This window comes from Cygnus olor, chromosome 1, assembly GCF_009769625.2.
Source record: "Cygnus olor isolate bCygOlo1 chromosome 1, bCygOlo1.pri.v2, whole genome shotgun sequence".
Taxonomy (NCBI): Eukaryota; Metazoa; Chordata; class Aves; order Anseriformes; family Anatidae; genus Cygnus; species Cygnus olor.
This window is the reverse complement of record NC_049169.1, coordinates 76,627,287-76,652,550: the sequence shown is the minus strand read 5'-3', so window position 1 is coordinate 76,652,550 and position 25,264 is coordinate 76,627,287. Positions and strand designations below refer to the sequence as shown.

General features: G+C 40.6%; 2 protein-coding genes across 5 annotated transcripts in view; one reads left to right on the top strand and one right to left on the bottom strand.

Moving 5' to 3' along the window:
* IRAG2 (inositol 1,4,5-triphosphate receptor associated 2) overlaps positions 1–25,264 on the top strand; it is a 41,348-nt gene that overhangs the window by 11,500 nt on the left and 4,584 nt on the right. For 2 of the 3 annotated variants that reach the window (XM_040545182.1, XM_040545180.1), the window contains 23 exons: positions 92–148; positions 2,170–2,229; positions 2,345–2,409; positions 2,493–2,592; positions 4,045–4,158; positions 4,445–4,546; positions 7,378–7,541; positions 9,093–9,207; positions 9,644–9,806; positions 12,029–12,090; positions 13,015–13,080; positions 14,065–14,173; positions 15,221–15,368; positions 16,188–16,269; positions 19,413–19,459; positions 19,550–19,614; positions 19,738–19,854; positions 21,973–22,055; positions 22,186–22,258; positions 23,039–23,093; positions 23,180–23,207; positions 23,813–23,953; positions 24,091–24,225. In XM_040545182.1, coding sequence (XP_040401116.1) covers positions 92–148; positions 2,170–2,229; positions 2,345–2,409; positions 2,493–2,592; positions 4,045–4,158; positions 4,445–4,546; positions 7,378–7,541; positions 9,093–9,207; positions 9,644–9,806; positions 12,029–12,090; positions 13,015–13,080; positions 14,065–14,173; positions 15,221–15,368; positions 16,188–16,269; positions 19,413–19,459; positions 19,550–19,614; positions 19,738–19,854; positions 21,973–22,055; positions 22,186–22,258; positions 23,039–23,093; positions 23,180–23,207; positions 23,813–23,953; positions 24,091–24,225 — 2,151 coding nt within the window. The remainder of the gene's footprint in view (positions 1–91; positions 149–2,169; positions 2,230–2,344; positions 2,410–2,492; positions 2,593–4,044; positions 4,159–4,444; positions 4,547–7,377; positions 7,542–9,092; positions 9,208–9,643; positions 9,807–12,028; positions 12,091–13,014; positions 13,081–14,064; positions 14,174–15,220; positions 15,369–16,187; positions 16,270–19,412; positions 19,460–19,549; positions 19,615–19,737; positions 19,855–21,972; positions 22,056–22,185; positions 22,259–23,038; positions 23,094–23,179; positions 23,208–23,812; positions 23,954–24,090; positions 24,226–25,264) is intronic. The other variant, XM_040545181.1, reaches the window with a different exon arrangement.
* DNAI7 (dynein axonemal intermediate chain 7) overlaps positions 13,015–25,264 on the bottom strand; it is a 40,966-nt gene continuing 28,716 nt past the window's right edge. Inside the window, exons 15-16 of one of the 2 annotated variants that reach the window (XR_005816299.1) lie at positions 14,065–14,212; positions 13,015–13,080 (exon numbers count right to left, since the gene is read on the bottom strand). The gene's annotated coding sequence lies outside the window, so the exon portion shown is untranslated. The remainder of the gene's footprint in view (positions 13,081–14,064; positions 14,213–25,264) is intronic. The other variant, XR_005816300.1, reaches the window with a different exon arrangement.

Sequence of the window (25,264 nt, the reverse complement as noted above, 5' to 3'; positions counted from 1 at the left end):
ACAGATAATATCACTTTTTATTTCCAAGTAGGAGATAGAATTGTATTATAGTGCATGCTGATGACTACTTGTTGTTCTCTTCGTTCTTCAGATTCAAGCATATATCTATGAGAGCACTGTGGTGAATAAAGAGGCTAGCTTAATCCAGGTTAGTTGCTTCTACTTCATTGCTGTCATTACTTTCATGACTGAAAATGTGGAGTATGTGGTGCTTTAATTTCTAATGTTCTCACATAACAGAACTTGATCCTATAAATGTTTTCAAAGTAGGCGAGATCTGCTTTAGGACCTGGTTATGAGTCAGCATAATTAACAGCTTCTAGAATTTGCTTTTGTTTTTTAAAAAATAAAATAAAAATTCAGAACCTTTTAAAACAGAACAAACTTAAAAACCTCAGAAAAATGTACAAAAGCTTCTGAAGGCTGCTTTCTTCAACAAATGGTAAAAGAATCTACCTGCAGATGATCCTTCCCCCTCACGTATTTCACTTAAATTACTACATTTTTGTGTCAAAGTAAAAATGGTGATCCTGAACCCAATGGAAAAGCAAATCTGTTCTCAGTATTGAAATGTGTACTCTTCGGGCCTAGATAACTACATTTCTGATGCTTTTTAAACTTGCATTTGTACTAAAATACAAGAACACAAGACCACGTAAGGGTTTTAGCAGTTCTTGGACTCATGAACTGTACAAACAGCCTTCTAGATTAATGAAGCTTCCATTTAGTAGAAGATGCCCTAAGTCAGCTGACAAAATATTTGACTGTCAGGCTTTCTGCAAAAATGAGTGCAGTTTGAATTTTAAATAGTGACAAAACAGAAGAACTTGCTTGTGATCCAGATGATAATTTTATAGCTGATAAATCAGTCTTTTTTTCCTTCCAGAAGCAGATTAATAGCTTCTACTTCCTCCTCCTTGAATTATTCAGACGTCTTGTGGCTCCTGTAGAATGCTGCTTTCCAATGCTTATTTAGTCTATTGACTGGAAGGGAATTCTTAATGCAGTCTACTAAAGTGCATGTTCTTGTAGCCAGTCACCTTGACCTTGCATAATCTTGAAGAAACTAGTGTGGAAAACTTGACTTTGCTTGTTCGCGTTAGGATCAGTGGGAATAGTGTTTACTTGTAAGCTTTAAATAAATAAATTCTCATAGCTCTTCATCCAAAGAGACTGGATAGGATTGATGGTCACTAAAAACTAATGCAGCGACATTTCTGGTTTTGGCCCAGGACTGCAGAAGGTATGTAAAGATGGAAAACACTTAAAGACAAAGGAAAAAATGAAGTTTGTGTTAAACTTCAGTACTACAGGTCAAACATCTTTGCTAGGACTGGAAACTTGAATCTAACTTCATTCTTTTTCCCCTCTATATCCACTTAGTTTTCTATCTATTTCATCTCTGTCAAAAGTCTCAATTTTTTTTTTAAAGAGGAAGATTAGAAAGGGTGAAAAGATAGAGCTTGGTGGTCTTGTGTGGAGCCAGGAGTTGGACTTGATGATCCATGTGGGTCCCTTCCAACTCGGGCTATTCTGTGATTCTGTTAAGTTCGTATTTTCTCTAAGAAATGCTCTGCTTGTCTGTTAAGCAAATTCTATTGTAATGGAATAACATGACTGAAGCCCACTGCTAGTTCATGAAGTTAAGAAAACTACTACTATCAACTCATCTTGCAACAAGGTTGATATGTTCTCTATCAGCCTTTCTACTAGGTATAGCTTAATCTAATGTGCTACCCTCTATGCCTTTAATCATACAAGCTAACGAGAGTAAACTTAGAGAATACTGCAACTAGTTTTAGGATTAAAACTCATGCTAGGCATTTTACAGTCCAGGTTTTCAACTAAAAGTAGAGTGTTTCTGTCTAATCTGCTACAGCTGGTACAGAAACAAGATTTAAAAAAAAAAAAAAAAAAACTGAATAAACTGAAACGCAGCACCTGGAAGGAGTTTTCCTGTCCCTTAAATTCCATAAAAAAGGTCTTCTGAGTGCTTTCTGCTAGCCAGCATGTGAGGCAATTTTGTGCAGCCTGCTGCAGTGGTATAAGATTGAGTATAGTATTAGGGCAGTTGCAAAGCATCTCAGTCACAAATATTACAAATGCAGTTCAATGTGTTAGTCATCAGGTTGTATGCTTTAAAGTTTCTTCTCTCCACAATCTTTGCAGAAGGATCAGGACATCAAAGAACTGAAATTAACCATTGTGGAGTGTTCCTCAATAATAGAGGTATGGGAATGATCTTATTTTTTGACTGCCCAGGCAGGGGGCAGGGAGAATACGCATATTCTGTGCTTATTTTGCAGAACGGACTAACTCTCTAACTAGATCTGATATATTTTAGACTCTGAGGGCAGAAAAAAATAAGCTACTGGAGAACATGCGACACATGCAGCAAGAGTTGATCTCGTGAGTATTGTGAGCATGTTCCAGGAAACATAGTTCATCAAAAAGTAAAAAGGACTGATTTTATTTTTTCCTGCTTCCTTTAGAAATGGTTTAAGCTTCCCAGTGATGTATAAATTTAATGGTAGTGTTCCTGAAGGAATGAATTCGCTTCACTGTGAACTGGAACTTGCTCAGTCTTCTGAGGTATGAATCAAAAATCCTATTGAATGTTGTTCTAGTTGTCTTGCATCTGTAAATGAAAAACAAAGATTTTTCCCTGCAGATTGTTAGATAATCCCAGAGTTAGGATTTATTAGTTCTAGCATGCAAGCACATAATGTGAGGCTTACAGTGTTGTCCCATGTGTATTGGAGAAAGTCCAGATAAAAACAAAGCAAGCACTTGCAGATCTAAATCTGAAAGAGCTAGGGTCAATTATTTAGATGAACAGAAGATGGCAGAAGAACAGAGAAGGGATAAATCTATAAATATGCAAGAGGTTATTATTACACTGGAGGAGGTAATGGTCTGTTTCTTGTGCTGCCTACACTGCACACAAAAAATGGCTTTCAATTGCAGAAGGAGAGACTTTTTTCCTTGAAATCTGTTGTAACAAAAAAGAAAATAAGCACTGGAGTAAACATCTGAGGAAGTTGTAGAGCCTTCATCTTATTTATTATTTAGAAACTCTGACAAGCATCTATTTACAGGTACCATTCCCTTGACCCTCAACAAGAACAATGGGCCTTAATCTGTGGAAGTCCTGTCCGTGTGTTTTGTTTTGTTTGTTTGTTTTTTGAGGTCTTTTGCTAGTTACTCAAAAGAGAGCAGGAGAGGCATTCTTCTTACAAGCCTGCCACAGGCTGACAGAATCTTAATGCTGCAGTTGAGCCTGTTGGTTTGGAGTTATAGTGTCCCGTGTCCTCTGCAGTTCCTATCTAGTAACTATACTTTTGGTCAGACACACTTCACATGATGCTGGAAGTTTGGTCTCCCCTTCAGATGCAAGTTGTTCAGCAGAGCTGATCAAAAATAAATAAAATCACTGCAACAGCACGCTTTTTTTTTCTCCTAAGACTTCCCCATACTGCTACATACTTTTGTGTTTGGTGCATTTGCAAAGAGATAACATTTGAAGAAGAAAATCCCTGGTAGGACTGAAAATGCAGGCCCAGAAATGAAAGGTCTATTTTGTGAGGTAGCTTCTGTTTCAAAATTAATGTATTGTCACCTATTACAGCTGCAGTGAGTCACTGTGTTTACCTCTCAAATACTGCAGGGAGACACAATTCCACTAAATCACCCGTAAAGCCAAGTTAGGGCTCTGTTTATTCTTCCCTTAGTAAAGCCTTCTCCAAATAAGGATACCTAATTTTTGACTTCCTCTTGCCTACTTTTGACATGAAAATTTGCATTGGATCACTCAGGAGCTTGGCTTGCCTTTAAAAAAAAAAAAAAAATTATATATACATATATACATATATATATATATCCATGACAAGATGGTTTTGAAAAGCTCTCACAAGCTATAAGTTTCAGTAGCTCTGACCTTCTGGTAAATACAATGCAGGGATATTTTGGAAAAGTCTAAATGTCACTGATACTGGTCTATAATAAGATGTCAAAATAAGCTAGCTGTCTCCTCTCTCTTCAAAGATTACCAAGACTGAATGGATGTCCCTGGATGAAACACTGGACCGTGAAGTACTGTTCTTACTTCAGGGACCCGAATATGCGGGAGAAAAATTTAAGGCTGTTATGCAAAACCTGGTCAGTGGCATAGCTTATGTGAATAATGATGTGGTCTGTTGTCAGCCTCTTAATTAGGGCCTCCCCAAACATTAATAATTGGCTCATGTTTACTCTTTTAGGAGAAAAAAAAAAAATAGCTTCTTAGGTGGTGGAGGTGGGGCATATTTACCCTAACAGTATCAGCTGGCATCCAATCTACCACTGTGTATCAGATAGGTAATTCTGGGCAGCACTATTTCAGATTAGTGTTAGAAATGCCAGGGTTTGACTTTTAATTTTAAGTTTATTTTATCTTATTTTGCAGCAAGAGGAAGCCTCTGAAGTGGAGGAACTTGTCATGACATCTTTACAATGGATAGAAGATCCTGATGTGGACATGCAGCAGGCCTGGGAAAGAAAACTTGTAGTAAGTAACTCCTTTCTCTGAAGCTATTTTCTGACGTACCCACCTAAAATTTTTGCACAGTCCCATTATCTTACTGTTGCGTGCTATGTATGTTACTTGAGGTCATAACGGTCCATTTGTGGGTTAGATATGGCTGTATAGAGAAGTATCTCTTGTTATAATTTTTTTTTTTTTTTGGGGGGGGGTTAATAGCCTTTCACTTAAGTGCTGTGCTTTTCCTGCCTTATCTAGTGCAACTTAGCACTTTAATTTATCGCTTTGATAAAGCTATGCTTGAAGGAAAGGGTAGATGAAGCAAGTAGATTTGAAAAAGAAAATGAGGTCAGATGACAATGAAACTTTTGTGCCCACTGTATGAAACTCGTTTCTCAAGCGCCAGTTTTTTTCCCATGTTCTGTTTGACTACAGCAATGGATGGTTCCTCCAATAGGAGGAGCAGGAAGGAAGGGTTTTTAACCAGTTTCCCAAATCAATCCTATCACTAGGTTTGCCTTTTTGAAAGGCAAAATGTTCACCTCTTGCTGGATGTGCCTCAAGAAAGGTTATTACAAAAAATATTTTATACTTCATCTTGCGTAATGTATGCTTGTGCTCAAAGTAACTGTGGCAAGAATAACTTCCTCATGTAAGCAGCAGTCTGTGGATACTGCTTAACCACCTTGCTCTTGTTTGCTTGCTGCACCTCACTCACAGTCCCACCATTTTCCATGTAATAGCAGTTTCTCAAATGGTCATCTTACTCATAGCTTTGTCTCTATAGTTTTTTTTTTCCTTTTTTTCTGGTTTTAAATCCTTAAAGCTTCCCCCGGGAGAAGGTGCCAGAGTCTCATTTTATTCACCCCAGCATGTGTCGAAGTCAAATTGAGGAAACTGCTGGCTTGTGCACTGTTATAACTTTTTTATATTTAATTAAAGACTTCCTCCTTCAAAACTTCACATCTGAAAGATACTTGTTACCTTATCGTTCATGACAAAGCTGTATTCCTATTAAACAAGTAAAGTTGAAATTTTTTGGTATAAGTGTTGGCTGTGGGAAATAAATCCCATTCTCTCTCCTAGAGTGATGCAACTGGAAACTAAGCTAGCAAAGGTTCAAGGAAGAGAAAGATGCTTTAAAAATAAAAGGTCCTGTGGTTCTGGAACCATGGGGTTGGGAATTGTCTTCATGTTAAGCATATTGTCTTCATCAAGCTGGAAAAAGGTGGACGTGGGGGAAATATGTTATAGGGAGTTGAACAACAAGGTAGCTTCTTGTAGTCTTACAGAAAGCTTTTTGTAGAAATATAAATGAAATCTTGGACTATGCACTATAACTTGAAGCCTAAACACTTTTTTTTTTCCCCCTCACCCTCTATTTTCTGTAACATATATTATGGGCGTGTTTTGCTGGTGCGTTTTAAATTATATTATACCCAAAGTAAATTTTAATTGAGCCGGTGTTTTTGTATGTATATACATAAGCATATATGTAGATGGTGACAGGAAAAACTTTTTTGCCCCTTTCCTGCTGGAAGATAACTGTGCTACACTGTACATGTGCCCTGATAAGCCTGTGCCACTTGTGCGTCAAAGCTATGGTATTTCTAACAGCAGCTGCTGACTGCCTTGGCTGAGAAACTTATCTTCAGGATGTGGGCATTTGCACGTGGTCACATCCCATGTCATTCCAGTAAACCTATCTAGTGAAGCAGTAGAGGCTCCTTTTTTGTAGCGTGATACTTGATGTGCTACACTTCTTTTTTTTGAAGCTCATGAACAATATTAAACTCTAATTTACAAAGAAATAATGTCCTACATCTGTAGGGTTGTTTTTCCTCTTCGAACTAATATAACATCCTAGAAATAGGACCTGTAGTTAAGCATTCTTTATAAGCTGAGGCTTCCATTTTGCACATTCAGTTGAATTATGTCAGAAAAAGGACTATTTTTTTATTTCGCAGTAGTTTATATTGCAACTCACTGTTCAGAGAAATACAGAAGATGCAACATCATTTAACGTTTCACTTTTTTTTAATCATCATCTCCTTTTTCCTTCTACAAATCAGAGGTGAAACTGGAAGTCTGTCACAGGAGTCATCCCTTGGATAGACTTAACCTGCTAGAGATGTATGACAAACTGAAATGGGAACTTATTGTGGTGGGTTGTTCCCCCATACGCACTTCAGCAGTAATACACATTCAAATCAGTTCCAATGGACTTAGTTGTATGTTGAAGAAGAGGTCATAGAAGTTTAGATCATCAGTCCTAGGGCTTTCTGCAAGATGGTCATTATCAAAACTTTCCCTTACAAAGTATGTTTTTGTAGTTGGGCTTCTTTCTAAAGGAAGTTGTAAAAACTTCCTCGTGAACCATGTAATCCTCTGCCACTCTTAGCGTCTGCTTACTATAAGTGCTAGTTAACCATATATTTCTTTTGCTGTCTGCATGCCCTAGTTTGGAAACAAAGGCTGAGTGTGGCTTTTGTCTTGGAAGTAACCTTTTTTTTTTTTTTTTTTTTTGAAAAAAAGTAGAAGCTGTTTGCCAAGTTGAACTGGGATACAGAATGCTTAGGTTTTCTTGTAAAAACCGTTACTGCTCTGAAAGTACTAACGCTTGGCAGGAGCCTAGCCTGTCTGTCCCCACATCCCATCAGTTCCAGAAGTGATAAAGCACAGGTCTGAAGGTTAGGTTTCGTCAATCCTCCTCTTCATTACTGCTGGCAGCGTTGGATGATGATACTAAACAGTGAAGCAGGGAAATCAGTTCACAGCATGTAATTCAGGGCTCTGGTTTACCCTCTGTCTCTGCTCCTCATCTAACCAGGTGGCAACTCGATTTCAAAATTCCACAGGTTCTCAAGCAAGAATTAGGGGAAAAAAGACACCTTTGGATCCAGAAACTTCACCTCTTGGAAAAATACAAAGATTCTCTAGATAAGGATTTTATTCAAATGGCAAGCAACCTGAGGCGAAACAAGACAGAGCAACTTCACCTAAGGAAAGAGCTCTCTGCCAGGTATCCCTTTAAAGCAGATGTGTTTCATTTGTTTTGTTAAATTATGTTGTGGAACAAAATTTACTGAATTCTGAAGGCCACCGCCCCCCCCCCCTTTTTTTTTCCATGGAGGAAATCATCTGTTGTTTTAGTGTAATGTTATGCTAAACCCAGATCCGTTCTCCATGTGGGAGTTAAGGCTTGTGTGTGAAGTAACATATGATCTTGGAGATGTCTCTGAAAACACCAGAGAAGACCACAAACTGAACAGTTAAAAGAGGGTAAAGGGGGTAGGAATGCTGCCTATCTACCAGGTGCAACCATTAAATAAACTGCTGGTTGCATGTGAAGCTGAAGACCTGTAAAATACATACATCTGGGTATTGGTGCTTCTAGTATTACTGCAGCTATACCCTTGAGAAACTGAGACAGTGAGTTACCTCATTACATATGAAAATATAACTCTAAATCTCAGTTTATTAGCCCATAGTTCCTGCTGGGAGTTTTGACGTTGCTGTCTTTTGCTGCCATATTTGTGGATGTAAACCCTTGTCCTTCTTCCCTCCCACCTCTCCTAGACATTCAGGAAAGTAGCTAGTCACGTTAGGGTTTTTGTTTGTTTTTCCAGAACAATTGATCTGAATTCATTCTTTTTTCAACCTAGACTTATACTGTCAGCCTTCCACCATCCTACACTAAATTGTAAATTTTTGCATGCTTGCCTTTACTTGGGTTCAGGGTGCAAGCAGATTACTAGGGCTTTGCATCCCTGAGAGCTAACGCAGAGCAGTCATACTGCTCTTTTACATTACTTATATTCAACCCACATTGTTAATGTAGACCTCCCACCTGCTTTTCCTTCAGTCAGAAAAGAGCTGATAAAAATACTGACAGCTTGGTTTCTTGATTCTCACTGCATCACCACTCTTTGTGGTGATAGCAACAAGGAAAAATAAAAACATATAAAAGTTAGAGAATAAGTAGGTAAGGGTTGTTTTGCAGTGAAAAAGGAGAGGTTTCTCAAAAGCAATCAGGTTTAGCACTGGTTCTGTGGTATGGCACCTGCTCACTGTCAAGTGAAATACCATCTGAAGCACATGGAAATTAATTAGCTGTTTACCTGTAGTCATAACTCCATTTTTATTTTTTATTTTGCCAGAACAATTGACTCAATATCCAGTTATTTTGACCAAACTGGACAATTTTTTCACAACTTGGTCAACTAAGATTTTTATCTGATGTTTCTAGGTAACCTCCAAGCTTCCACTATGGTACCCAGCTGTCTGGGGCTGGCACAGCCCTTTTACTGTTTACCTAGGGAGAAACCAGGGAAAACCTCCATTCTCTTCCTACTTCCAGGGCTGCTGGAGGGAGAAAACTTGTCTGACTATTAGGTTAAATTGTTCTTGCTAAGCACAAACTCCCTAGTGCTGGATCGTGGGGAGCCATGATATGTGATGGCTGAATATGGTCCTTAATGCGTGTCTCAACAACTAGTGTGTGTTATCTCCCAGGCATGCCTGCTCTAAAATGTCAGTAACGGATTGTGGTTTGTGCTCTCGCACCCTGCAGACAACGTGAGATAGAAACTGTCAAACAGTTGCAAGAAGAAGCTGCTGGCCAGGCAGAAGCCCTTGGTTTAGAGTTGCAGAAAGCTACAAAGCAGCTTGAGGATGCTAGCAAACAGGTAAGAGAGGACCTAGTTTCTTCTACACAGAAAACAAGCAAGAAAATGCAGAATGCTACATACAATGCATTGCTGCTCTTGAGAAAGGAAACCATGTGTTCGGAATGGAGTGCCTCATTGCAAAACTGGAACCAGCAGAGGAAGTAAAATTTGAGGGGGTGGTGACAACAGTTTGCTGATGAAAGAGGCAGCATTGCATATTTGTGGTGGCTTAAAAAAAAGAAAAGAGAAAAAAGCCAAAAATAGCTTCCATACACAGTCCACCCCAACTGTAAAAATGCAGAAGTTCAGAGGGAGCTTTATCACTTCCTGAGAGAGAACAGATGCAGTTCAGTTTCATTTACATGAAATGTAGAGTCTCCTTGTATTAGCCAGGCTGATTTTTTTTATTTATTTTTCCTCTTCTTTTTTTCCCTAAATATTGTTTCTTGCTTAGGCAAAGGATCAAGTTGAAGCCTTTCACTCTGCTTGTGAGGAAGCCGCATCCTTAAAATGCAAGTTAGAGGAAGCCATTTCTGAGCAGCAAAATCTCAAGGATGTGAATGCAGCTTTAACAAGCACTTGCCAGTTGCTTCAAGAAAAGGTGGAAGAGCAGAAAAGTGAGTAACTCTTGGCAATGTACCAGCATTCGCTCTTGCAAGGGCAAATCCTTAGCTGATTATTTGTGGTGAAGGGGAATGATGCTGACCTGTGGGTCACCCAGTGGTAAAATGATCTGTGAAAGTGTGTCAGGTGGGATTCCCACGAGTGGCTGTTGGGCTGGGCTGCAGCTGCAGACTCCTAAAACTATCTCCTGCCATATGAAGGAGGCTTAGTAACTCCATGGATGGCACTTCTTTACTGAAGGTGCTGTTCGCACACCTGAGTAGCCCACCTTACTCCTAACAGTCTAAGCTTTCTATACGGAGGAGACTTGATTTTTATGCTCTACATTCCTCTTACTGTTTGGATTTGCTCTGTGTACCTAAATAACTGTGTGGTATGCAAAAGCTGCTTTCTTTGGTGGAAAGCAATAGTGTTATTGCATTGTGCATGTGCAACTTCTGCTATGGAACCATGAAAACTTCATACTACATCTTTCTTGCTTGCTCGAAAGGCTGGACACTTACATAAGGTAGTGGTTTAATTCCATCACATGTGGAGTTTTCCTTCCAAATGCTGAAGAACCTATTGCTGCTGGGGAGAACAGTTGACTGCTTTTAAGCCCACTGAACATTTGGCATCAGGCATGCGTTTCCAAATGCAATGCACAATATAACTTATGATAGGCAAAAAGCTCAAGGGATGTGTGTGTTTTAAACACATTTCAGTGAAACTACAATTCGTCTTGTAGAAAAACTACATTGGTTCCTATGCCTTAGCTCTATGGTACTGATGTGACAACCAGAGCCCCAAGCTCTGCTTGCTGACATGTGACCAATGTTTTGGCATTGTCTGCATGTGTATGTTCATGTTCCTTCCATGTCTACTGCTTCCTTCAAACTGTGGGGTGTTTTTTCTAGCAAGAGTCATGCCAATGGAAATATATCTTCTTCAGCTCTAAATTGGTAAAGCACTTCTGCAAAGCAAGCTAGCATGAATCAAAAGAGAGAACCTCAGACACTGGAAGAGAGAGATTGGTGCCACTGACCAAAAAAAAAAAAAATGAAACAGCAAAGAAACAAAACCAAAAACCCTACCAACTTTACAGCCAAAGTCTCATCCTTTCTTAAATGATTCCAGGTAGTTTGCAGAAGTCTTTTTGTAGATAGAAAGAAGTAAACAGGTAGATCTGTAGAGAAGTTGGAGAAGTTGCAAGATGTTATAAAAGAACAGGACAGAAACAAGGATGGGGGTTAGGGGAAGGACAATGCTCTACGTTGGCTCCTGCAGAAAGCCAGCCAGGTCTAGTGCCCCTTCTGACTAAAGAACTGGGTTTTTTCTCCCCCTTCCTCCCCGCTCTGTTTCCCTACTTTTCTTACCTGCACGATAAGAGATAAGAAATTGGGGAATGTGTTGGCTGAAGAAACTTCTACTCAACCCATGTTGGCCAGGCCCACGTAATCGTGACTTGCAGCTAATGGCTACAGCCACTATACAGTGAAAAAAGCTGAACGAGCCACTGAGAGCAGCCTTCAATTTTTGCTTGGGCACTGAGGTGACAGTGTTAATGAAGTCTTTTCTTCCTCCTCCCCAGTCCCTCAATTTAGATGTGATATAAAAGCTACAGTAGACTTGTATCAAGGTAAAAAAACCACCAGAGGCAGGCTCTGGTGTTACCAAACTTGGAGAAAGAATGTTTCTAAGTATGAAATAAAGCCCATCTACTCTACTTTAAGGCCTTTTCTAGAAGTGTACAGGTTGCCCAAAGCCCCCATCCAACCCGGCTTTGGCCTAGTGGGAGGTGTCCCTGCCCATGGCAGGGGGGTTAGAACCAGATGGTCTTTAAGGTTCCTTCCAACCTAAACCAATCCATGATTGTCTGAAAACTTTTGTACAAATGCTTCTCTTCTGTAGAGCTGTAATGGAGTCATCCATTTCCACAGGGAACTGTAGCACATTGACACTGATGGCACTGGGAGTTAACCCCTCACTTTAGAGTAGAACAAGGGAAACATAAGCACATGGAAAAAAGTGCCCAGGTCTTCTGTATGGTGGAACTTGCAAAACAAAAGGCGCTTTTAAAACTCTTTCTGTGAAAACTGATGTAGATATAACTGGGCCAAAGTGAAATGTAACGGGTTTGTGACAGGCAGCTGTTGGGTTACAGGCACTTTAGTGCTGTACTGTTCCTTCTCAAATTATAAGGGACCCTCTAAGACTTGTAAATGTCTCTTCATAGCCACTGTTAATGCACTGAGAGGGGAACTGCTTAAAGGACGACTCTGTGAATGGCAGTGCCAGGTACGAAGCTTGTCTGGTGGGAGAAGAAAAGGTAGGCTTGTACACTAGGTGCTCTGGTGGAAGGACATCTACAGCTGAGGTGAACTGCAAGTAATTTGGCAGCAGCTTTCTTCTTTTTGGCTGTGGAGACAAAGTGAGCTGTCTGTACTGATCTACAATACACATCATTTTCCTTCAACCTTTTTGAAAAGATGGGCTCAAACTTACAGCTGTGGTGTGGTGTTGTAAACAGTTGTGTTGGCTGTAAAGTTGTTCATGATTATGCTTAATGTAGGTGAGGGAAACCTTCCCTGATGGGATGGTGAGAGTTGTCCCCCACAATCAGCCCTGTCTTCTGCAGGCAGTCTTCCAAATAACTGCTTAAAATCTTGTTATAAAACACTTCCAGTACCCAGGCATTGGAATAGCCAGTAAAATAGTTATTACCTTCATGCCCCTCTGTGGAAATATGCTGGAAGTTATATAACTCTGGAATGCTCTGCTTTGAATAAATATACTTTCTTCAACTTTAGGAGGGGGTGGAGGGGGAGTTATAGTGGGAAGACTTTTTCCCAACTGGCTCTAGTAAAGAACGCTGTAGCTCAGCATCTGAGCAGTCTGGATTTAACACAGAGTAACAAGGTATTTATGAAGACAAACAGAAGATCCTAAAATGTATCTTAAGCTGTAACGGGCATCCAAGGAGCAGAATCAAAACTGTGGACCAGCTGCATGTGAATAAAACATGTATTTGTGCATAAAGGTCTGAAGAATTAAAGGCTGAAACTAGCATGGGGAAACAACTGTATTTTTCCCGATAACTGAAAATAGTTCAGCTGGAAAGATAAAATTCCATTTTTGTTCACAATCAGTTGTAGTATTCCTTTTTTTTTCCCCCAAACCTCCTATGCCTACTTTCCTTACCCTGTTTCTCTATTGCAACAGCGCTGTGTAGATGAAGAATCCGATTACAGTCTGCTGCCCACATCAGCTGAGCCAGTGAAAGGGAAGGTAAGTGTTTGCTCTGATCACTGCCAAGCTTGCTAAAATGTGGTACTTGCTTTGTTTGTATTTTCTTTCATGACCTGGAGGAAACAGGTCTCCTTGTGAGAGACTTTGCCAGGTCAAACAAATTACTTGTTTTTTTCTTTAATGTATATATAAAATGTGTAGATGCATACGCACATACAAAAGTATATTCAAAACTTTATTGCAAAGTTAGTTTCCTATTGATTCTGACCAGTCTCTGTGACAAAATACAGGCACTTGTTAAATTGCCTTTTGAGAAGGATCAGAAGCTGAAGATGGAGATGCGCTCTTCAGTTTCTCTTCAATTACTTGTCATTTATGCAACGCTTAGTAAAATGCAGGTGTGTTAATGTTATTTCAGAAGTTTCTTCCAGCCAACTTCACATGATACCTCTTCAGCACTAACCAGAAAATAGGTGGTGTATGTTTGTGAGGCAGGCAGGCAGCGTCTTCTCTGCATGCACCAGGGCTCAAGTTGGAGTTGTCCTCATGCCTCTGCTGAAGGAAACTCGTTCTGCTTAGTAGGTGCCAGACATTGGGCAAATGCTCCCTGTCTTGGCCTGCGTGGTTGACTTGACTTGACTTTCCTTCTCTACCTCTTTACCAGAGGACCAGAGGTAGAGAAGTAAAGATTGGTGTGGGGTTTGGTTTGGTTTCTTTCCTCTTCTGTCCTGCTCATCTTGCTTTTATTCCATCCATTCATTTTTCTTCTTACCTCTCCCAAACCTAGCTGAAACCAACACAGATGTCGAAAGTGTAAAGTTTCAACTTTAAATATTCTGCCTTTTCTTGTATCCATTCTGTTCATAAAGGATATAAGCTTTTCTAGAAGAAGAAATATATATATGTACAAATTAGTATTATATTACACAGTTGCATTTCTGTGTGCGTGTGTGGTGGCTGGGAGCTGTTGGCAGTTGTGTATTCAACATGACTGAAGATCAGCTCTTTCCACTTTTCCATTAGCAGCTCCATTGCCCTAAAAGACTATGGAGTGAAGGACCCACCTTGCACACTGAACTTTCCAGGACCCTGCCCTCAGATATTTCAGACTGGTGTCTTACACCTCTGCTAGGTAAGACCTAGTGGTATTGGCCAATCTTCTGTCTCTCTCCTGAAATAAAGAAAGAGTTAATAGGAGGCATGGAACAGTCTCGCTGATGCTAAACATGCTAATAAGCTGTGGAAAACCTACTGTTGGCTTTAGCCTATTTTGCATGCGATTGGATGCTGAATCATGCCTTTAATGCTTTCCATTAGAGGTTTGAAAAGATGACTGCCTGTCAGCCTACCAGGAGTCCCAAAAAGCCTAAGGAGGTGTTGTAAAAAATCATATAGTCAGGTATACTCCTGACAAGGTACTTGCAAGTGTGAATTGACAGGGCTTGAGCTGTTTTTCCCATTCATCCTGTTGGCTGGAATACAATGTGGTGTAGCAACTGATGTCCTACTACTGAGCTAGGGCCAATCCTGGTTTAAGAACTCGGATGAGTAACAGCTTTTAAGAATCGAATAATAGTATTTGCTGACTTCTGGATATATTAAGCTATTTGTACTTCCCCACAACTTCACTGCGCTGCAGAGTTCATTTGGTATCTTATAAACAGAGTGTTTCTTCTGCTGTGTACAACACAGTGACTCTTCTTGTACAAACTATAAAATGCTCAGATGTAATCCTGTGCCATACTAGGGAGAAATGGAAGAAGAGTTTGTTTGACTACATATGCTCTTTAAAATGTGCTAGCTCAGTGTAGTTGCAGCTTGCAGTAATATTGTGATCCAGCCACAAATAAGGCAGGTATTTGCATCTTGCACCAATCAAATATTAATACAGAAAAGATCAAAGTAGACAATCTATTTCCCACTGTACTCTGTCACACAACGCCTCATTAGACCAGTACTGTCCTCTGCAGAAGTTTCTATAACATTTTTCTCCATCTACAAAAATATGTTAGGCCCGCCTAGCCTAACTCATATCAAGATGAAAGGTGTCTTATTTTAAATCATTATTAGGTTGGTCTGCTGCTTTACAATCTTAGTCATTTAAGGCAATATTTGACTCTTAGGTCTATGTCCAGCTTTTCCTATGACCACCGCCCTTCACACTTTTCTCTTTCAACAGATGCTCTGACCTTGGAGACCTTGTTACCAAATAACTCTCCTGTGCCTAGCTGGAATTCCCCTTGCAGACAGCGCTCTGGCAGCTGCATGTTTGAAAGCTGTAATCTGGGGCACACGTCTGCTTCTGATGTGACATCAGTAGAGTCCAAGTAAGATGGCAAAAAACATCTCTTTGCGGTGAAGGGTGGAAGAGTTCATGGGATTTAGCAGGTCCTGGGGGACGCTGTATCCCCAGCACATGCTGAGTTCAATAGCAGGGCATCTCTTAAGAAACAGTGGACACTCAGTGTTCAGCTAATGGCATTTTGGGGTAACACTTTAGTCTTTTTCACAAGAGTAATAGAACTCTTTACTGAAACGCTGCTATGACCACCAGCTAAGCATGGTGATGGTGTTCCTGTTTCATATTGGAAAACTGAGGCATGAGGTAGATGTTCTTGTGTCTATTTTCAGTGTTTAACTTATGATTGACACTCTCACTTAAGAGCCAAAATGCTGTTGGTTTTGAGGAGTCAATTTTTTGGCGGAGTTTAGAGCAGGAATTCTGAGATCTTGCCTATCAAGCTGCCTCCTTAGATATTTCAAACAGATTGAACAGTGTAAGGCTATGAAAGCTAGCTAACTATTGTCAGTGAATATTTAAGAAGAAAGATAAGGACATTCCTGAAGATGCAGAGGCAGGCAGCCTGCAGCAAAAGGCTTGGTAGCTCTTGAAGCTTTTGCCACTTTTTTCTTTTTTTTTCCTTTTTTCTAGAGCAGTGCAGTGCGGAGGAGGCTGGGAGAAGGACAGGTGGTGGTTCTTGCTGTCTGGGGGAGGAGGGGTTGATGTTTGTGATGAATCTCTCTCTGAGAGACTGGCTGTCTGTCTCTACAGATAGTGGTGGCTTTGGTTGTTATGTGCTTAAGGAAAACAGGCTATATATCTCACTGTTGTTTGGGCAATATGCAAATAAAATGTGTATTGCCAGGTGGAAAATATACTCTGCTGATAACTATACTGATGCAGACCTTCCTGTTTCCATTACAATGATGGACTCTTCACTTGCTGAGGTGAGTGCTGTCTCTGACACCCCAGACATGGTTTTGAATGGGTTCAAGTAATTAGTGCCTTATGAATACCCATAAGATCCAGACTGGGCAGCTGTAAACCAGCGCTGTAATCAAGCTGGCATCAGTCAGCAGGGTGCTGTGACAGCTTGTTTTCTGTGGGGCACTCCCTTCTACTTGGGCCCAACCCTGGAATATTGTAGGGATGGACCCACATGTCTTGGTGTTCATGTGCAGCTGGGTCATGCTTTTAGCTGCGGAGTATTTTTTTTTTTTTTTTAATGGTTTCAAGGCTTAAGCAAGTGTTATTTCTGCAGTAGTACTCAGTTCTGCCAGGGAAGTCTGAGTGACTTCACTTCTTATCCACCTTGTAAGTAATCACAGGATGTTTTAGTTGTGAATGCTGCCTTTCTCTGCACTTTCTCCTACAGCTACCATGTAACAGCTGAAAAATAGCATCTTTGCAGTACATGAGACCTTCCCTCAGCTGTGTGCTCAGATATGCCTTCACGGCTGTATTGAATCCAGCATCTATCAGAGCACTCCCTCCCACAGCTCGAGCTGTCAATCAGCTTTTTCATGGCAGCAGCCCGATGAGCCCCAGCTCAGTGCACTCAGCTGTGCTCTGTGCGTGGCACTGCAATACTCGCTACCGAAATCCAGACCTCAGCCCCACAGGCATGGTTTTATAACGAGCTTTACAAATGCCAGCATTGGTGGTGGTGATGGAAGGACATCGGTCTGCTATTTTGGTGAACCTGGGAACAAACCACGCAACACCAGTGAGCAACGCTACCCTGGCTGCTGTGCAGCACTGGTCCTGTCCCACTGATGACTAGAGGCAGAAAGTGCAGTCAAGGTAGAAAGTAAGAGCGGTAGGGAATGCCCATGGTTTCAGCCTGCTTTTTGGCTGTGGTAGAGGAGGTGAGGAACTCCCTCGCTTGTGCTGCTGCTACTTAAGTTACCTTAAAGAGGATAATCCCAAGGAGGGCTCTTGCTTTATCCAGCCCTTCTGGGAAATGACAGCCTCTCAAAGTTGTTTGAAACATCTGTGCTTCATTGCTCTGGGGCTTCCTGTAATTTCAGCTGGATTCACAAGTGTCACTTTCTTTTTTGTGTTATATATATATATTTGTGATATATACATATATAAACACTGTGAGAATATTCTAGAAGGGAAAAATGAAAACATTAAAGCTTTCCCCAAAGAAAAGGTAAAGGAATTGTATCCAGTATCTGTTCTTAAAAACTGTGACGTGCAGCAAAATTTGAATATCCTCGTTTAATAGGAAAAGTATCCCTAGGGTTTTTTATTTGCACTGTGGTTGCAGATGTGCTTGATCAGAGTGAGCCCTTCAGCATGTAAGTAACTCAAGTTTTTCTGTCAGTGTTGTCATTGTAGGTGTTCAGGGGCTATTAAATAAAGGAGTTCTTGTGATGCCAGATGAATATTGGGCTTCTTATGCTTGTTTTGATTTTACGAAAGCCTCGTAGTTTAAAAACTAGAAGAAAGGTCTCCAAAATATTAATGCTTTTTCATGGAATTTATATAAGATTGTGGCCAGAACTTACCTGCTGTGGTAGAAGATCTTTAGATTGTTTTGCTAATCCAAGGGATGGAGGTGGGGAAAAAGTGATCAGGATTCTAATGCAGGATCTTCACCATTACTATCCTTTTATTAGGAAGAAGAACCATTCTCTAATGCCCTGCAAAATTGGATTTTATTAGGAAATGTAGCAAGTGTTTTATAGTTGTTTTTCCTCTTTAAGTTTACCCTGCGCAATCCTAATGCAAACAGCTAGTATGGATCTTTTTTAAAATGGAATTGAGGATTTTCCTTCATTGCAAACAGGAAACCATTGGCCATGCGTCACCTGGGGAGGGAGGAGGCATGTAGAACAACACATTGCTTTGGTCGCTTCCAGACAGCATACGTTTTCTGGTTGGGGTGGTGTGTGCATGTGTTTTAACTGTCCTCCAGGTTTCTTTTAGTTTCATTCCAACATACTACTCACCTTTCACCTTCTCATTCCCTGTTACTCCTGTAGACCTAATGTCCTGGACAAGACAAATACTATGTTGTACTTCCTTAAGCTTAAAAGAGAATTCAAATATGAATAAAAATAGCCTGGGTTTGCTTTAGAGGAAACGTTGGCTGGCTTGGGGCATAGGCTCTGCAATGGCAGTCGAACTATGTGGAGGAAAAAGATCAAGTGCTTACTGATGCTGGGAGCAGCCAATGCTGTCCAAAGCACCTCCAGGGGCTTGGCCATCTGCTTTTCAGCTTTGCTGAACAGCTTGTTCTCTACCATGCAAGCACGCCTTTCTGGGGTCCTTCGAGGATGTTTGAGGGGAACAGGAAGATACCAGAATAGAGGTGATCACTTGCTGATGGGGTTTTTCTGTTCCCAACACCGCTTGTGCAGTGCTCTTGGGATTTGTAGGGAGCTATCCAAAGCTGGATGGTTCCACACCTCCTCTGCCTGAAGAAAAGGTTATTTCTCATTCCTCTATGCTAGCTACTTTCATGAAAAGGAAGAGGCCTGAAGCCTTCTGAAATGCCTAGGTAATTGCTATATATCATCATGAAAACAAGCGTCACTCCAAAATGAGCACTAGAATGCACAACACAACAGGCAGGTGTCAACAGGCAGGTTTCCTGCATTCCTAATCATCTGCTCAGTTGAGTTGTTAAAAGTAATGCTTTTATCTACCTAAATGAGTCGGATGTCTACAGCTGAGTGAAGTTCTGTGCACTTTATGACCTCAGAAAATGGATGTAACCTGATGCACAGCATTAGGACAGCAAGGTGGTACAGTAACACCATCTTCAGTACTATACTTCAGTCATTTGAAAACAGGTTGGAAGCAAAACATGAGGTCAGGAACCAAAATATATCTCTAAATATGATACTCCTGAAGTAAGACTTCTGCAGAAAGTTATCGCTCTTAATGATGATATGCTAAGCTGCATGTTATATGTACAGGTGGCTATAGACTAGCAGATGAATCTGCAGCCACTTATCATCCAGTTCTTCTCTGCTAAGTCAGGTACAGCTGCAGTAATTATTAAAACTGACGTAAAATTTTGCTATGTGTGAGGCAACCCTTTCTCCAACACTAACCTTTCTCTCTTTCTGTTAAGATGGACCGTGCAGAGCCATCAATACCAGTCAGCCTGATCCCGTCCAGGTCAGGTTTCGGGGTGGGGGTGGGGGTTGATGTCTTTAATGTAATTATATAATATGGATCAGTATTTGAAAAATAATTTTCTGTTGACAGTGATCACTTAACTTCACCCCAAGAAGTTCCTACATCCTCTTCAGAAAACACTGTGCCAGTAACAGGTAAGCCCTTAAACTGGAGTACAGACAGGTAAACTTTCTGTGCTGAAAGTCTCGAAAGAGATACGCTGAAGTCTGCATTTACTGAACAGTAAGTGCCCTGTCTTCTGTTGTCTGATGTTCTAGGCTGTCTTGTTATGGAGGAAGAGTCACCCAAGCACTCATGTGCAAAAGAGGAAGCTGTGCCAACTTCCGCAGCAATGGAGAAAAACAATGATAAGGATCCGGCCGGTTCTGTATCAGGTACAGTAACTGCTGCAGCCACGCTGGCATTCACGCAGTGAGGAAACAGCTTGCTTCCAGCGCATCTTTGATGTGAGGAAGCTGAGTAAGAAAAATAACTTGATGTTTGCAACAACAGACATTCACAAGTTGCTTTCACCTGCAAGTGCTCTAAACTTTCCCCAGAACTAAGCAGGAATAAGGTCTATCTGGTTGCAGAAGGCAGGTGGTCTTAGAGTGCTGCAAGAAGTAAACATGAAGCAACTTAGTGACATCTTGATGCTTGCTCAGCTGGCAGAACACTGTGTGGGTACTAAACCCCATGCAATTTTGGGAGGAGAAAGAGGATCTTTTTCATGGTTTTAAAAAGTTTGATGACACATAACTGGACTAAACAATGTTTTCCTCTTTCAAAACTGAAGCTCAGAGCACAAGAAGATGGGGTAGGTCAGGAGGAGAGATGAGGACAAGGCCTTTGTGTACGATCCTGACTTAACTCTATAGTCACAAACATCCAGAAAAATTATTCTTACCAGATCTGATGGTGCTTATTTCACTTATAAACTAAAAGCAAAACAAAACTAGACTGTGTGTGTACAGTGTATTTAAGCTATTTTTTAAAAAGTTGATCTGAATAAGCAGCACAGAATACGTGAGTGTGCTTGCTTGTAGTTATTTTTTAACCTTTACTTAAATACGAGATCTCTTGTTGTTGTGTCTTTTGGTTTTGTTTCTTTATTTAGTAGTCTTCCTGAAATCTAATGTAGTCCCCTCACTTAAATATATTTTCTTTCAACTAATTTGCCTCTGCAGTTAATTTTCATATCTGGTGTAGGTGCCTTTGACAAGGAGGAAACAGATATGCAAAACAGATCAGAAAGAGTCCAAATAGCTTTAGCTTTACAGTCTGAGATCCTGCTGCTTGTTGTACATCACCTCCAAATAGAAAGCCTTTCTAGCATTAGAACGGAGACACTGGTGAATCTCACCTGTGGTTTTTAATAATACCACATCTTCTGAAGGTGCTTGGGAGCCAGGTATCTTAGGGCTGCTGCAAAAAGTCAGCAGGGTCAAAAGGCAGACTAAGCGGAGGATGCTGTCAATGTGAAGGATGAAAAGAGAAAGCATTTCAGATGTGAAACTTTTTTTTTTTTACTTGTGTCATTTCTTTGGCTTGCATCTGTCTGTATGACTACGTAAATGGAAGGCAAAAAAATCTACATATTCTAAAAGGTATAAATAGCTACCAGAGTTATTGCTGCATATAAAATTAATGTAACTCTGAGATTTTCATCAGTTTCTTAAAAAAAAAATAAAATCCCTTTTTAACATTTTAATAGCTGTCTTTCTGGAGGTTACTTTTTGAATGTTTTAAACTTCTGGATTGTGATTTTCACAAGTTTGTGTTGTATTTGAGCTGGCATCATCAGCTCTCAAACTTACCAATTCATTACCATTAGTCTTCTGGCAAAGAGAGTTCTTCTGTTGGCTCTATCATCACTCTGCTAGTTCATTTTTAGGTATGAAGGACAGTCCAAGTGTCAGGATGTTTGAAGCTTATGGGCTCCTAAAATACCACAACTGTGTGCGCTTCCTGATCTGGTTATGCTCAGAATACTGTAATAGTAGCTGATGTAGCATGTTTTGAAACATCAGACTTGATCTGATGTTTCACAAAGAGGAGAATTATAAATAATCATCCCTTCTCCCATTAGTTTGTGCATGTGATTTTTTTTTTCATGTTACTTTGCCAATAGACGTCAAAATAGTCATTATAATTGGTCTCTCTAAATAACAAATTCCTGCTGGTAGCAAATTAATGAAATTCACTTATCTGAGAGAATATTACTGTTTTGCGGCTTCACTTAGAGCAACTACTATCAGAAGAATGTCTCACAAATGTGTAGCACTTGTTACTGTGATTTTTTTTTCAAGCCAAAGATAATGTATTATTGCGTTCCTTCCTTAATACCTTTACAGCATGCTTTCCTGCCTCTCCTTAATGTCCTCTCCTGGCATTTGCTGCAGTTTTTCATTTGTTTTTGGCTTTTGACCTGTTGGTCAATGGCTAGTACTCTAAGTGTGTTGGAGGCTTGTTTTGCTTTTATTACACTTGTTTTCCGGGATATTTCTTCCTAGGGCCTGATCTGATCAAGAAAGAATTCAGCCCTGTGATAGAAGAATGCAAAACCTCACTGCAAAATCTTTTAAAGAAAGACCCGGTAAGAATCCTAGTGACACTGAAATGTCAAACTGCTTTGGCTGAGCAGTGACTACTGGAGGAGGGCATGGGCCCCACCACTGGTTTTGTGGCTGTTGCTTTGCTGCAACTACTCTCTGACTTCCTTTTAGGAGACAGGCCTGGAAAAGGAAACTAATAAAGAGCAGAGTGAGGTAACACCAGCTATGGTTCCCAGCAGGAAAGGTAAGAGTTTTTTGTTGACTTAATCTGCATAACTTACTGGAGTGCAAGCCTTGATCACCTGTGCCAACAGCTGTGTAAACAGCTGTAGAGAGCTGCCTGGACTATGCTAATTATTATGTGGGGTTTTTGTGTTAAGGGGTAGTAGCTGTGGTTAAAAAATCAGAATGGGCTAGTGGTGGAGAAAGGGAAGATGTTATCAAGCAAAAACCTGCTTCTGATTTCTGCAGATACTGATCTAACTCTGTCTTCCTCTGGACAGAATTTCTTAGGAGTTGCAAAGCAGCTAGGGTATTTGAAACTGGCATGCATGTCCTCCCCAAAGATTTATAAAGCAGCAGCCCTTATGCTAACTGGAGTTTTGGGTAATATGGTATAGATAAACTGGACAATGTTTCTGCTGATCTGTGCTTAGACACCTCCGCTTTTGTGGTCACCCGACCTTTTGCCTTTGGTGTTGAGTAAAAGCTAGTGATGTTGTAAGTCATGTAACATCCTGGGGGATGAACCTCTGGGCTGAGGACTTGCACCAAAGCCTAGAATTAACCATTCCCATACTAATGAGATACTAGTTGAAGCTGACTAAACAGCTAACTTTTGTGGCTCTGTACAAGAGAGTGCTTTCCAGTCTTAACTGGCATTCTAACCCCAATGTACTCTGAGGTACACATTGTTTTTATTAGCAAGAGCTGGAAACCTCAGCCATAGCTGCTGTTAGAGCTTTAAAGGCTTTCACAAACCATTTTTGGTCTGAGAACTTCCTCTTTTTTTTCTTCTTCTCAGGGAGTTCACCCATTACAGGTGGCATTAAAGGTGATAAAACAAAGCAAAATGAGCTGTAAGTGTTTTGGCTTTCAATGATCACCTGCAGGTATGAATTCAGAGTTGCAGTCTGTTACATGATTGCTTCTTCTTATCCTACAGTGACTCGCCTAGTGAGAAAGAGGTGGAGGTAAGTCTCAACTGCTTGTATCCTTAGGCATCATGGACAATAGAAAGATCTTGTAGATAGCCATCACTAATATCTTGGCCTATATAAAAAGAATGACACTGAGTAGCTCAAATTGGATGTATTTCTGTAAATTGGCTTTTGAAATCTTTCTAAGCCCTCTTGGCATAAACAATATGTTTCCATATTCAACAGAAACTATTGAAGGAACGAGATAAGGTGGAAATCTGTAAAACTGAATAAAACATTTGCTGCAAATGAAATGTTTGTAAGTGTCGAGGAGCATCACTATGACTTCCTCCCAGGCAGAGTGTGCTGGTTTAAGACTTTTTTTTCTCCCAAAGGGCACAGATAACATACTGCATGCTGCCAGGATATTACTTGTTCTGGTTGCAGGTTACTTCCCCCCACCACTACAGATGGGAGGTCTGTCTTTGGGGAAAGGACTGTCTTTGGGGAAGCAAGCTATGTTCGCTTCTCTTCTGTATCTCTCCTGTAGCTTTGTTCGTGGGGTATATTCCCAAATGTCACTTCAATGTCCAGATCTGCTTTCAAAAAAGAAGTTTGCATCACTTGATTATTCTGAAATCTGTTCTTCTCCACAACAGGCTGAATTTCTGAGATTGTCTCTAGGTTTTAAATGTGACTTGTTTACCTTGGACAAGAGGGTGAGGCTTGAAGAAAGATCCCGTGACTTGGCTGAAGAGAACTTGAAAAAGGAGATCACAAATGCTCTAAAGATGTTAGAGGTTAGTGTAAGCTGAGACTGTTGGATGCTAATCTTGAGACTGTGTGAGCCTGAACACAGCCCCTCAGTGCCATCACTTGAGTTTGCCCTCCTTACTAATAGATCACATTTGTTTTTCTTACCAATGTGCCTCTTTAGGCTTTAGTTCCTTTGTGTGAAGAAGATAACCAAGCACAGGAAATTATTAAGAAGCTGCAGAAAAGCTTGCAGTTCCTTAGCCAGTATGCAGCCCGAGTCGCCAGCAGAGCAGAGATGTTGGGAGCTATTAATCAGGTAACACTATGTGCATGTGTCTTGTACAAAAGCTTCTAGATTTTAAGGAATAGCACTACCTGTTTGTTAGGCTTCTGATTCCAGATCTAGATGTGTGAATCTCATGTATGTGAACTGATACAGTTTAGTCCTAGCTCTCTCTTCTCAGGTCTCTGCTTGCATTATCATTATGATGAATCTCAGGCATTGTAAGAGCAGCTAAATTGCACTAGCACTGTGCAAAAATACAACAAAAAATATGGTGCTGATTTAAAGAAAAAAAGGCGGTGTAGGGCTGTATACAGCAGAGAGTACAAGAATAGAATGTGGTAATGATAGTCTTTATGCTGTAATGGTAAATCTCTGCCTTATGGAAAGGATTTTAACAGGGCTTTGGACAAGGCTAATACACTAAATCTATGCAAGCTGACAAAGATCTACTCAAATGTTATGTAATAGTATAATGCTGAAGAATAGTATGAAAATCTTTCTTGACAATAAGTACTAGTAAATGTGGGTGCGTGTTGAGACTGTAGATCAGAGAAAGTTAATGAGGAATTGTAAGGATTCAGAAAATGAAGTTCTGAACTATGTTAGGGTGAGAGGGATCACTGGAGAAATGAGACCTGCATAACTTGGGCATGGGATCATTGAATGGTTTGGGTTGGAAGGGACCTTACAGATCATCTAACTCAGGGCAGGGACACCTCCCACCAGACCAGGCTGCCCAAAGCCCCATCCATCTTGGCCTTGAACACCTGCAGGGATGGGACATCCACAGCTTCTCCAGGCAGCCTGTGCCAGTGCCTCACCACCCGCTGAGTGAATTTTTTTTTTTCCTTATGTCTGATGTAAATCTACCCTCTTAGGATAGATTTAAAACCATTCCCCCTTGTCCTAAGAGAGTTTAAACTATCACTACACCCCCTGACAAAGAGTCCCTCCCCAGCTTTCCTGTAGGCCCCCTTTAGGTACTGGAAGGCCGCTGTAAGGTCTCCTTGGAGCCTGCAGGTTGAACCACCCCAACTCCCTCAGGCTGTCTTCACAGGAGAGGTGCTCC